This window comes from Kryptolebias marmoratus, linkage group LG17 (assembly GCF_001649575.2).
Source record: "Kryptolebias marmoratus isolate JLee-2015 linkage group LG17, ASM164957v2, whole genome shotgun sequence".
NCBI lineage: Eukaryota > Metazoa > Chordata > Actinopteri > Cyprinodontiformes > Rivulidae > Kryptolebias > Kryptolebias marmoratus.
In genome coordinates this window covers 4,048,884-4,063,182 of record NC_051446.1, presented here as the reverse complement: position 1 = coordinate 4,063,182, position 14,299 = coordinate 4,048,884, and the positions used below count along the sequence as shown (strand labels likewise).

Below are 14,299 nucleotides of genomic sequence, written 5' to 3'. Positions count from 1 at the left end.
AAGTGAAACCAATTTATTAAAAAAGAAGCAAACAAAAAATATTATACAAAAATCTTGGCTGTGTGCTGTATCTTAAGAGCTGACAAATGATGGGACAGAGTCAATATTCCAAGTCAATAAGCATTTCACAGAACTGGGAGACGGTGTGTGCAGTACGGAGCTATGCCAAAGCCAAAAGAAGACGCATGCTCCAGAAATAGTTGCCAGATTTTGGAGAGCTTGTCTCTGGAGTCAAGCAAGGGGCACCAGAGATGGGGAGGTGGGAGGGCTCTTCTACATCACCAAAACAGTACGCCTTGCTATAAGTGTCAGGAATGCTACAAAATTAACAAGGTAAGTTGGAAGTGAAAGACCCAAGGGGAAAACACCAAAGAGGTCAATGAATGGGTATGGCTGAACATTGACCAATGTAATGGCAGATATGGGCTCAAAAATAGATCCCCAAAACCTGGACAAAGATGGATATAACCAAAACATATGAGTGATGTTTGTGGGACCCAAATTGCAGCGGGGGCAGTTGCGATTGAGTCCGGGATAGATTTGGGCTTGTCTACTTCTGGACCAACAAGCCCTATGAATTATTATACTGTACATTGGATTACCACGCGCTGGGCACAGATGGAAGATGAATGTACTCGCTTCAGAATGGACTCCCACATTGTCTCATCAATCCATGTTTGAAGGTTGCTCAACCAGGCATCCTGGGTGACATCGGAGGGCACATGTAGGCTAGAGGACAGAATATTGTACAATTTTGATAAGGCTCCTTCACGCAATGATACCAAATTGAAAATAGAGTCCACCAAGGAGGAACCTGGAATTACAGGTATTCTAGGATATTTATTTACGAATGAAGTCTCTGCCTTGTAGATACCTAAAAAAATGTGTCCTTGGCAAGTCAAAGTGTGCAGATAACTGTGAAAAGGGTGCAAACTTACCATCTATATACATGTTTTGTAAGGAGACAATACCATGCCTAGCCCAAATTGCGAATCCAGAGTCATCTAGCGAAGGAGGAAATGGGGAGTTAGAGTAGAGTGGGGTAGGATAGAGGTAAAGTGTTGGCAACCATAAAGAGTTTAACTACCGTCCAGATTTATAAAGAGTTGTGAACCACAATGGGTCTGGAGGGGCTCATAGGCGATAAGTTATTCGGAAAATATATGGACGACCGTAAAGAGCCTGATGCACATGACAACCCCTCTATCTGCAGCCATCTTTGTTTCTCACCATAAAGGCCACACCAAAATAACAGAGAATGTATATTTTTGGCCCAGTAATAAAGTTGAAAGTTGGGAAGGGCCAAGCCACCAAGGTCCTTACTCTTTTGCAAAATGCTTTTATGCAAACTTGGAGGTTTCTTGGCCCACAGGAGCTGAGAGATTAGGCTATCGAGTGATTTGAATATTTTTTTGGGAATGAATGCTGGAATACATTGAAAGAGATAAAGGAATTGGCCAAAACATTCATCTTCATACAACAGACTCTTCCGGAAAGAGACAGAGGCGGCATAGACCAACGTTGCAGGTCCAAGTTCTTAAAAAATTCCTTACTGTCACAGTTCGGTCCATAGACATTTGCCGGTGTCAGTGAATTATTGCCACACCTACCTAGAATGACAATAAAGTGTTCGTTCAGATCAAAGACCACCCTAGAAACTGAGAATAAGATGAGACTGTATGAGAATTGCTACCCCCCCCCCCCCATCACCTTTACTGTTGAATGAAAAATGATATAATTGCCATACCCATGCTTTATGAAGCTTAAGGTGATCAGAGGTTCTTAACTGTGTTTCTTATAAGAAGGCAATCATAGTGTTCAGATTTCTCGGGTGATTTAAAATTTTGTTTTGCTTGACGGGTGAATTAGCACCTTTTACATTCCAGCTGACAAACCACAAGGCACTGCCCGACACTGGTAAAACACTAGGGCTCAACATTAAATGTAGAACAGGGGCCCAGGGCACAGAGAAGGCCAGCCTACACAACGCACTCCCAGAACCCACACACAGATGCCACAGGAAAGCAGACAACACAAGCACAGTAATACAAAATCAGCAAAGAAAAAGAAAAAAAGACACCCAAACATACCCAAAAAGAAGAAGAAGAAACACATCCGGAAACATTCTCCCATCCAGGGACGTGCACAGATAGACAGTAGGTGGTGCTTTTTTAACAGTGTAGCTTTAGTGTGTGGCCCAAGGTAGCATTTATGGATTTAAGTAAGTAAGTAAGCTTCATTTGTATAGCGCATTTCACAGAGAGCAACGTCACAAAGTGCTGAACAGAGAGCAACATAACAAAAAAGACAGTAAAACCATACTTAAAAACATTAAACCAACACCTAACTAAAAACCTGTCTGAATAAAAATGTCTTAAGATGTTTCTTAAAAGAGACCGTGGAGTCAGAGCAATGCAGCGAGAGGGGGAGAGCGTTCCAGAGCCTGGGAGCAACCACTTGAAACGCTCTGTCACCACGTGTTTTATAAAAGGTGCGAGGTACCACCAGCAACATTTGATTTGAGGATCTCAAAGACCTGGATGGACAGAAAGGCTTCAGAAGAGCCGAGATATATTTGGGAGACTCACCATGAAGTGCCCTGAAAGTTAAAACCAAAATTATGAAATGGATCCTCAAATTTACAGGGAGCCAGTGCAGAGAGGCCAGAACAGGAGTTATGTGAGCTCTTCTATGGGTCCTATTTAGTAACCTTGCTGCAGCGTTTTGCACAGACTGAAGTCGAGCCAAGGAGGATTTATTTAAACACATAAAAAGACTGTTACAGTAATCTAAACGAGAAGAAATAAAAGCATGAACAATCATCTCAAGTTCCTTCTGTGACACAAAAGACTGCAGCTTAGAAATATTTCTTAAATGAAAAAAACTGTTGCGAACTAACGTTTTACAATGAGCGTCAAAAGACAATGAGCTGTCAAAAACAACCCCCAAATTTCTGAGGTTATTATTTGCTGAAGGAGTTAAAAAAGCAAGATGCTGCCAGATTACAGGGATTTTATCATCAGGGGCTATAACAAGAGTCTCAGTCTTATTTGCATTTATCTGCAGGTAATTATTGTTCAGTCAAATTTTGATTTCTGACTAATTCAGACAGTTTGTAAAGCTCAGAGTATCGAAAGGAACAGTACAACTAAATATCATCAGCATATAGATAATGAGATACATTACTGTAACTTTTTAAGATGTCTTTTATGGGATAAAGATACAATAGGAAGAGGATAGGGCCCAAAACTGAACCTTGGGGTACCCCCCAGGACAGCGGTGCAACAACAGAGTAAGACGAATTCATAAAAACAGTGAAAGACCTTTCAGATAAATAAGAAATGAATCAATTTAAAACAGAGCCAGAGATACCAAACAAATATTTCAATCTGCTAATAAGAACAATATGATCCACAGTGTCAAAAGCTGACATTAGGTCCTATAAAACCAAGACAGAGTAGTTTCCAGAATCAGCTGCCATCAACAAGTCTCTAGAAACTTTTATTAACGGTGTTTCTATTTAGTGTAATTTGTGAAAACCAGACTGAAAAGTATCCAAAATGTCATTTGCCTTTAGGAAGCTACACAATTGTTCTGCAACAACCTTCTCAAGGATCTTTAATAGAGTAGTTTGGAAATAGGTCTGTAGTTTTCAGGTAGAGAAGAGACCAAATTAGGTTTTTTTAACAGAGGACAGAAAACAGTAGTTTTGGAACAGCGGGGTACAGAGCCAGAACAAAGAGACAAATTAACCAGTTTTACAACACTGGGGCCAATGCAGTTGAAAATATATTTAAAGAGATGATGGCAGGACATCAATGGGGCTGGAAGACAGTATTGTTTGACCCAAAAGTTCTGTGATGTCTTAAATTGACACAAGGGGGAAAAAGGACCAAGTATCAGTGTACAGAGGACAAGGGACCAGACAGTGCAAGGGTGCTGGAGATATACCGGCCCTGATGCCGGCAACTTTGTCAATAAAATAATTAAAAAAACGATTGCAGTCAGCAATTGTAAAAGCACTTGGAGAAGAAAAGATGGTGAAACAATGTTCTTGATTGTACCAAACAAAATCTTTGGATTACGACCTTTAGATTTAATAAGATTTGCAAAGAAACTGGATCTGGCATTCTTAAGCATCTCATTTAAAGAGCTAATCAGTTCCTTAAAATAGAGCCTGTGTACTTCCAGCTTAGTGCTTTTCCACCGACATTCCGCCTTACAGCAAACTCTCCTCATGCTAAGAATTTCCTTATTAATCCAAGGACATCTGAACAGTACTCAGTTTTACAGGTGCAATAGTGTCCAAAATTTCCATACAGTGAATGTTAAAACATGAAGCAAATGAATCCACACTCATGATGTTAAAATCTAAAGAGGCAGACTCAAAAAGAGAAATAAAAGCTTCAGGAGTGTGCTCATTTAAGATACGCCTTTGGATCAGAAAATTAGGAGCTGAATCAGGACTAAAAGACACATTGAAAAATATACAATTGTGATCACTTAAAAATATATCCTCCACACAAACATCTTTAACATTAAGGCCAAAGGAAAAAACAAGGTCCAATGTGTCACGCACGAGAGTGGGGAAGGAGGCGAACCCAGAGTGCAGACTCATATTAAGAATACTAATTTAATAAAACAAAATAAACAAAAACAAAAAGCTGGCGTGGCAACAAAACAGGGAACTAAGGTCAAACATAAAGCAATGAGGCAAGGAGCAAAACATAGCATCAAGGAAACCAGAGCAGAGAACAATGAACCAGCAGGGTATGGAAGAAATGACCGGGTTTTTAAACAGAAGGTAATTGGCAAGTGGGCACAGGTGAAGCAATTGACAAGATTAGAGACAGGTGTAGATGGGCGTGGCAGGAAGGCAAAGGAGTGACTAGGGAGGAGTGAATGGTGACACAAACAGAAAAATTTAACTGAAACAATAACTTAAAGCAGAAACAAGATAATAAAAATAACAAACTGAAAACACAAATCCTCACAATACCCCCCTCTCAAGGGACGGCTCCTGACATCCAAAAGCAAAAAAGAAAACAAGACCTTAGTACGGGAGGGTGGTGGGGGGTATAAACCAAAACGCAGGATGTAGCAGGCGTGAGCCGGGATGGCGTGGCTCAAGCGGACAGAAGCCGGGATGGAGTGACGAGGAAGTCGTTCGGGACCCTCGGCGGAACAGACTGAAGCGAAGCGTCCGCCCGGAACCTCGACGTGGCGAAGCAGGGTGAGGCGTCCAGTCGGACCATGGACGTGGTCACACTGCTATGACAGCGAGCGGTTCTATGCGCCACACAAAGTGCCCTTTTTTTCTACTTCAGCACCTGGCCCCCAAATTGTCTGTGCATGCCATTGCCCCCACTCAAAACCTGGCTCACAACCTGATGCTGCAGTGAGTGATCCAAACCCTGATACGCTAATCAGCATTACTTCCAAAGCCTATCCACCCCGTACCATATTGTTCCCTTATCTGTCAGGTTTTGGGCCGTTTCCCCGGAACGGACAATTGGCAACAAAATGTCCTTTCTTCCCACAGTAAATGCATGCTTTCGTTCTAAAACGCCTCTGTCTTTCCTCGGGCGTTAAATGTGTTTGGCCAACTTGTATCGGTTCCGGATCTGATTCCGTAGCACGCGGATCGGAGAAATTCACTTCCGGGGGGTGGAGCCACGAATCTCTGGGATTGTGGGAATTAGAGTTCTTTTCTCAGCGGCGTTCACGGAGGCTATTATCGATGCAGATAGCCAAAGTAATTAATTCCTCCAATGTTCCGGGTTCATCTCGAAAAGCCAACTGGTCCTTAATTTGATCAGAAAGGGAGTTTGTGAACGTACCTCTTAATGCTATCTGATCCCACCCAGCTTCCTCAGCAACAATCCGGAACTCTACTGAGTGTTCTGCGACAGATCTTCGACCCTGTCAAAGTGTAAGCAGCCCCTTGGCTGCTCCCTCCTGCTGGAGGGGATGGTCAAACACACATTTGAACTCCTGCATGAAGAGGTGAGAGGTTATTGTTTCCAAAGAGTGAGATGATAGGAAAGCTTGAGCCCAGCGTAACGCTTTGCCTTTGAGTGCCGAAATAATATAAATTAATCGGGCGGAATTGGACAGGAACAGGGACGGAGATCGTGCAAATGCTAGTTGACATTGTAGTAAAAATCCTCCACAACGGTCAGTGTCGCCGTCAAAAAGCTCCGAGGGTCTGATATCGGGCTCCTGAACTGGAGCTGCGGCATCAGCACGAGAAGTGACTGAGGGCGGACTAACCGAGGGGGCGGGTAACAATGTACCGAGGCGGTCGTCTATAGACACTAACCGATGTGTAACTTGACTTAAAATTGCACTAGTGTTTTGTTGGACTTGGAATAACTGATGAAGTAGTATCTCATAATGACTAAAACGGGGATCTTGGTTGGAGACTGGATTAGTGGTCTGCCCATCACCAGTACTGCTCTTTGACACATCGTCTGGCTGGAGCAGGTTTTATCAAAAGGTGTCAAGAGCGAGCAGCCGGGTGACAGACAGACTCAGGAGACAAGATAACGGTAAGTGCGTTTATTTACAGTGTACAGGTGGGAGAACAGGAATGGACCTGGAAGGGAAGTCAGCGGGTGAGTATTGCGTAGATGATAATGAGGAGATTCTGCAGGAGGAGTGGTATGGCTTTCTTATGGCGAGGTGAGGGTGAGAAGCGGAGGAGTGATTCAACGGTGAGTATTTACAGGTAAGGTGGTTGTGGCAGTGATGCGAGGATCCAGCGGTGAGGTTTTCCAGGAAGCGTTTGTGGAGAGGGTTCAGTTACCAGTTGGAGGCAGATAGGCAGTGCTTGGACTAGACCAGGTTAGTGGTTCGCAGAAGATCCTTCCAGGTAAGTTTCACAGATTTCTGGTTTCACAAGGGGCGGGACCTCTGGAGATATACAGAAGACAAAAACTGGTTAATTCAGAACTAAAGTAAAATAACTCTGTTTGGCCAACTAGCTTTACCCAAGGCGAGTAATGCTCCAGCGCTGATCTGGTCTTCATTGCTGGTTTAAATAGCCAGCATGCAGGAAACTTGATTTGTTGCAGCTGGAGATGATTAGTGAGCCAACCAACCAGGAACCAGAATGAGCAACCAGGAAGCAAATTCACAGATTGCCACATTATTAACCCCCATGAACAATTGAAAAGTCATATGAACCCAGTATGTAGCAAACAAAAATAAAAATGACGTCACAAAACCTGGTGAAATATGAACCAGTATAACCTGTGTCAGAGTAGGATAATCGAGGCCAAAACAGTGACAACAATCTATAAGTAGTTTACTTCTTACTGTAGAATAGCAGTACAATCAGTTGTTGCATGCATCTTGGTCCTCTACAAACTTATTAGTCTCCATAGGTGAGAAGAGCCATTTTCTGGATCCATCAGGGGATGTAAGATGCAGTCTGGCTGGATACAGCAGCGCTGGCTTGAAACCCTGTTTGTAAAGTTCCACCATGGAACTCCTGTAGGTCGCATGCAGCTTCGCCACCTCAGGGCTGTAATCTTCAAAAAGACGACTCCCATGTCCCTTGTATGATATTGCTCCTCTGAAAAAGAAAATCATCAAACAGAGGAAGCTGGCTCCTTGGTTTAATTCAGAATTACGTACTTTAAAACAGGCATCTAGAAAGTTGGAAAGAAATTGATGCACCACTAACATGAAAGAATTCTATTTAACCTGGAGAGATAGCCTGCTAACATACAAGAAAGCACTTCATAAAGCTAGAGCTGTATATTATTCATCTTTAATAGAAGAGAATAAAAACAACCCTAGGTTTATGTTTTGGACTGTAGCTACACTAATGAAAAGTCATGTCTCTGTTGAATCTTTATAACTCTAAGTAGTGATGACTTAATGAGATTCTTTATAAATAAAATTATTTCAATTAGAGAGAAAATTCACATCATTGCCTCTGATTCCCTGTCAAATGAAGCAACTTTAGAAGCGTCACTAGAACTTAATTTGTCTTTTGACTGTTTTGTCCTGTTGATCTTTCTGAATTGTCAAAAATAGTAGCTTCATGCAAACCATAAACATGTCTGCTAGATTCCATCCCAACCCGGCTGTTCAAAGAGGTATTTCCCCTAATTAATATTCCCATTTTGGATCTGCCTAATTTGTCTCTAATGAATGGTTATGTACCACAGAGCTTTAAAGTTACTGTAAATAAATCTTTACTTAAGAAACCTGATCTTGATTCAGGAATTCAAGCCAATTATAGACCTATATATAATCTCCCATTCCTCTCAAAAATTCTTGAGAAAATAGTTGCAAATCAGTTGTGTGAACATCTGGACAGAAATAATCTGTTTGAGGAGTTTCAGTCAGGCTCATCATAGCACAGAAACAGCACTGGTGAAAGTTACTAATGATGTTCTTGTACATTATGAACTGGGGTCATAATGTACAACCCCAATTCACAAAAAGTTGGACATGCTATAAATGTCACAGCGGGCGGAGACAGTGGCAGCAAACCCAATACGCAGACTCATCGTAAAGTGAGAAAAAAACAAAAATTTATTTTAAAACAAAAGAACAACAAAACAAAAAGCTGACGTGGCAGCAAAAATACAAAATATAAACAAAAGAAAAAGGCACGGCGAGGCAAGAAATGAGAACAACGGGGGACTAGAGACAATGAACCAGTGAGTAAATGGAGGAGATGACCGGGTTTTAAAGACAGAGGATAATTATGGGAAGTGGGCACAGGTGAATGATAACAATTGTGGGCAGGTGAAGAAGGGCGTGGCAGGTAAACAAGTGGTGACTGAGGACAAGTGGATGAAGACAAACGGGCAACAAACAGGAAAACAACAAAGACAATAAACCAAAACCAAAAGAAACCAGAAACAAAACACTAAATACAAAAAGAAACACGCCGTCAAAACAAAACCTGACATAACCCCCCTCTCAAGGGACAGAACCTGACATCCCAAAAACAAAACAAAAACATAGCACAGGAGGGTGGTGGGGAGAAAAAACAAAAATAAAGGATGGAGGGCACAAAACCAACAAAAAAATAACCAGGCAAAAGACCAAGGGAACACAACAAACAAAAAAACAAGAAATCAAAGTAGCGAGAGTTAGGGCAGACGGCCCGGGAACCGTCTTAATGTTAGTTTCTTTCTTTTGACATAGATGACTTCCTTTACGCCCTTCCTTTAATATTAAACAGAGGAGGAGGTCTCAGATTTCAGCTTTCAAAAACATATAATGGAGTTTTAGGCCTGATCCCCAGTCAGTTTCTCTCCAATCAACACCTGCACTCATGTGACCAGAGGGGCCCTTTCAGTGAGTCAGACAAACAAGGACCCTACGAGCCTCTATTGTTAGGAGAGCGAGAACAATTTGTAAGCAATCCAGCTTGCATCACATCTCAGCTTTAAAAGCTCAACTCCACACTCTCTTTTTCTGACTTGAGAAAGCTCCTCGGATGAGAAGCGAAACGTCTTCAACTACAGAATAGAAGTCCAGTTGTTTTTGTTTTTTAACCTTTTTGAATATACCATGGCCCGGATGACTGAGAATCTACACCAGCATTATGCTATAAATTGTAAATAAATATAGAATGTAGTTTTTTTGTTGGCCTCAGACTTATCTCCATATTTGTTCACTTAGAATTCAGTGCTGCATTTGATACTATTGATCACAACATTCTATAACACAGACTTGAATATGATATTGGGATTAAATGAACAGCTCAAAAATGGTTTAAATCATTTATTTGATAGCTTCCAGTTTCTTAATGTTAACAATGAATCTTCTTCATACACAAAGGTTTATTATGGAATGATGCAGAAAACTGGTCCATACATTTTTTATGTCTACTCTGGACTACTGTAATTCTTTATTATCTGGCTGTACAAAAAAAAAAAACTCTTTAAAAAGTCTTCAGTTGATCTAAAATGCTGCTGCCAGAGATTTCTCCAGTTTTAGCTTCTCTCCATTGGCTCCCTGTCAAATTCAGAATATAATTTAAAATCTTACTTCTAACCTACAAAGCTCTCAACAACCAAACTCCATCCTATATTAAAGATCTTATGGTTCCATATTTTCCCAATAGAGCACTTTGCTCTCAAACTGCAGGTTTACTTGTGGTTTCTAGAGTTTCTAAAAGTAGAACAGGAGACAGAGCTTTCAGTTCTCAGGCTCCTCTCTTGTGGAACCAACTTCCAGTTTGTGAGGCTGATACCCTGTCCACCTTTAAGACTAGGCTTAAGACTTTCCTTTTTGATCAATTTTATAGTTAGGTTTGGGGCCAGCATGCAGTTGGTTCTGAATTGATCTGTGTGGTTTTATGTTCTGTGCTCTGAGATAAGTTCAGGACCTTTGTCTTTCAGAACTGTTTAACACTGCTCCCTGGACCTCCAGGTTGTCCTCCACTCTCACCCCCCAGCATGCAATAGCATTGCTGCATTCTAACCTCTGGCCAGGAGCACATGCCTACGCTTGTGGAAAGTAACTGCAAACATCATATTCACGTTGTCTTTGCTTCGCTTGTCTTTGGATCCATAACTAACAGCCATATGTTTTTTTCATTCAGGAAGTTTGAGAACATATATATTGGATGGGGTCTAAAGAAGTCAGGGGCAGAGTATAGTCCACCTCTACCCCCCCTACCACAGCAAGAATATCCTGATGGACCAGAAATCACAGAGGCCTTGGACCCGACACCACAGGAGGAGCAAGAACTAAGAAATGCTTTAGAAGAGCAGCAAGAAGCACAGGAGAATATGGAGGAGACAGAGGAGGAAGAGGAGGAAGAGGAGGAGGATGACTAAAAAACTCTCAAACATTTCAAAAGTAAACTTAAAAGCCATTTTTTGAAATGATTATTTTTTCTGCAATATGAATTGACAGTGTATTTTAAAAATATAAATACTGTCAAACTTTAATACACTTTGTTCAAAATGTTTGTCAGAACAGAATAAATGAAATAAACAGACATTTCTTGAAAAACATTTACATCTTTACTGCCTTGCATGTTGCAAGTTTTAACCTGTTAACTAGCCCCGCCCCGTTTTGTCCCGCCCACGGTACAGATCTCGTTCTTATGACTTTTCAGCCCTCTGGTATCTCAGAAAAGCCACTGACCGCCGTTACAACGGTTTTATATGACAGCTTAGACCCTCCCCTTTTGATTGACACCACATTCGAGCAATCACGTTATTAAATGAGTTTTCCTGAACCAATAATAGCCAGATAGCGTCATGTAGCTAATTTACACATCCCCCGAATCTTTCACGAATATTTCTGACTGGTCAACGCTGACACTAAATCTAAAGCCATGGATGTGTAGCCAACAAAATTTCTGATACGGGGATATATGGCACCTCAGGGTTTGTTTTTACATAATTCTTTGAGTTTCCTGCATATTCAGCACATGCTCAGTGCGTGAACCTTAGCAGGAAGTCAGTTCTCACGCCCTCCTGCGTGACGCAGCATACGTCACGCAGGAGGGCGCGAAAGTACAGTGTTTACTGTATTTTTTCCTCAACAACGGATTATCAGAACGGGTCAAAACAGGATATATTTCTTCAACGGAGCTTCTAAATGACTCACGAGAGTGGATTATTATAAATTGGAGGACTTAGTGACTGATTCGACCAGGTTTCAGAATCCCACAAACGAGCAGCTGTTTACAGACGGAAATTACAGTAAGTCTAATGTTTTATTCTCAGCTTGTCTTCATATGATATCGCGGTTAGATGTAAATATGTAGCGCGATCGTATCATTAAGAGGAAAAAATGGCCCAACAGCCTGCCGGCAAGAAAAAGTATACCATGGAGGAGATTGTGGAATTGCTCACACAGAGGGAGAGCGACATCTCAGTGTCAGACGCGTCTGATTCTACTGATGAACCAACGTCTGAAGTTGACTTGTTTTTTGATGGAGATGACCAGTAAGTGTCTAAAGTTTTTTATGTTATTATTCCCTAAAGATAAATATTCATGTTTTGCTTTGTGGTGGACTTTGTTCTAGTTCTTTTGTGTGGGTGTGAGGGGTGAGGTGGAGTGGGGGGAATAATTGTTTACTTGGGTCAGAAGTTGTGCATCAGAAGGCTTTTGAGAGGATTGATAAAGTGTTTATATTTGCTGGAACTTTATTTTAGATATCAGTATTTATTGTGGGTTTGTGAGGAAGTCATTGAAAATAGACTAAGTTGTTGTGAATGAAGCCCTAACATTTTCCTTCTTTTACAAATTAGGGCAACCTCTGATCATGAGTGGGAGCCAGCCAAACAGAGGGTGATTGAAGAGGCTTCTTTGTCAGATGAAGAAGATCTCACACCTCTGAGCGCACGGGCCAGGAGGACCTTCAGGAGCAGAGGCAGTGCCAGAGCCAGACGCCAAGGCAGCAGGAGCAGAAGGAGCAGGAGCAGAAGTAGCACAAGAGAGGGGGAGACTTCAACTCCAGCTGCAGACAGATGGAGTGGTATTGACAAGCCGGATGTAATTCCACCACAGCCCACTTTCTGCCCATCGAGAACACCCGGAGCTCAGCTTATTATGACTGCTGCATATAGTGCTCTTGAGCTCTTTCAGCAATTCTTCACTGCAGACATAATTCAGAGACTGTTGGCTAACACCAATGAGTATGGACGAGCACAGTGCTCAACACCATCAAGGCCTTGGACAGATATTGCAATGCAGGACATGTTTGGCTTTCGTCTGTTGTCATTTGCATGGGTTTGATCAAGTGCTCATCTCTAAAGCCCCTTTTACACGGACCCTAACGGTACCGGCTTCACTCTACTCGGCTCGCTTTGGGAGCGTTCACATGTGCATTTATTTGCACTCGATCCCTGCTTTTTAAGTACCTGCTTCGGAGTCGGGCCAGCCCTGCTTCTTGGGTGGCGCAAGCTTAGCTCCTGCTCACTCATTGGTCGTGGGTGTGACCAGATGTAAACATAAAGAGCGACGGTAGGAATATAAACAACAGCGTTAGCCTGCAACGTTTATGCCGTCTGTCCCCCAGCTGAAGGCGCTGTAAAGCCTGAAATCTCCGGCTGATAACAGCTGTCCTACTCCGCGCAACAATCGCTGCATCCAGAGCATTTCTTCCACTGCGCCTCTCTTCCTGAAGTCTCAGGAGAATCCCCATAAGTTTAAAAAACAGCAACATGACAGGGCCAACTTTGTCCATAGCGCTTTCGTTGTTTACACAACTTGCGCTAAGTTTCGGTAGCACAGCCCCCCGCGCCGTGGCCCCGCCCCCCACAACACGAGGAGGCGTTCCTCTGCTACCAATCAAACTGGCTGGTGTGAACGCGATGCATTCTGTAACGAGCCGAGCCGAGTAGAGCCGAGTAGAGCCGGACTTCTGAATTAGGGGCCTTGTGAAAGAGGCATAACAGACTACTGGCGAGGTGGGAAGCTGTACAGTCTGCTGTTTCCAAAGTCTCCACCTGAATAGTGCAGCAGAGGATTCAGCAAATGAAGCAAAAAGAGGAATTCAATCGCCTTGGAAAAATAAAACCTCTTTACTTGGAGATGAGAGAAGCCTGCTGCCAAAACTACCATCCTCACCAGGAGATCGCCATTGATGAGAGAATGGTTGCATCAAAAGCAAGAGTTACATTCAAGCAGTACATGAAGGGCAAGCCTGTTCGCTGGGGATTCAAACTGTTTGTCCTCGCAGACTGCAGCAATGGATATACCTGGGACTTTTTCATTTATGAGGGAAAAACTGATGGCAACAGTGGAAAGGGTCTCAGTTATGAAGCAGTAACAAAGCTTATAAACACGTCAGTGCTGGGCACAGACTACAAACTATTTGTGGATAATTTTTACACTAGTCCCACCCTATCCCAAGATCTCATGCAGCAGAGGATCTGGGCATGCGGGACTATTAGAACAAACAGAGTAGGTTATCCAAAAACAAAAGACAATGCCCTTGCTCCTAGATCTCCACATGGCAGCATCCATTGGCTCACTCCTCTTCGTCTAGTAGCGGGACACCCGAGATGTCTTTTTCTGCTCCACCATCCACACAGCACACATCAATGACACAGTCACTAGGAAGGTGAAGGACGGCAATGGACATTGGACAAAGAGGGATGTCCCAATTCCTCCAGCCATCAAGGAATACAATCAGTGCATGGGAGGAGTGGATGTCTCTGATGCACTGATTGGCTACTATGAAGTCCTCAGCCAGGGCCATCACAGCCAGGGCCAACACAGCCAGGTCCGTCACAGCCAGGTCCGTCACAGCCAGGTCGATCACAGCCAGGGCCAACACAGCCAGGGCCATCACAGCCAGGGC

At 42.7% G+C, this 14,299-nt stretch overlaps 1 protein-coding gene across 1 annotated transcript in view; it reads left to right on the top strand.

Moving 5' to 3' along the window:
- Positions 1–10,845, top strand: part of rsph4a (radial spoke head component 4A) — a 40,714-nt gene extending 29,869 nt beyond the window's left edge. The window contains exons 6-7 of the mRNA XM_037981076.1: positions 10,374–10,491; positions 10,577–10,845. Of these exons, the coding sequence (XP_037837004.1) occupies positions 10,374–10,491; positions 10,577–10,814 (356 nt within the window). The 3' untranslated portion in view covers positions 10,815–10,845. The remainder of the gene's footprint in view (positions 1–10,373; positions 10,492–10,576) is intronic.
- The last annotated feature ends 3,454 nt before the right edge of the window (positions 10,846–14,299 follow it).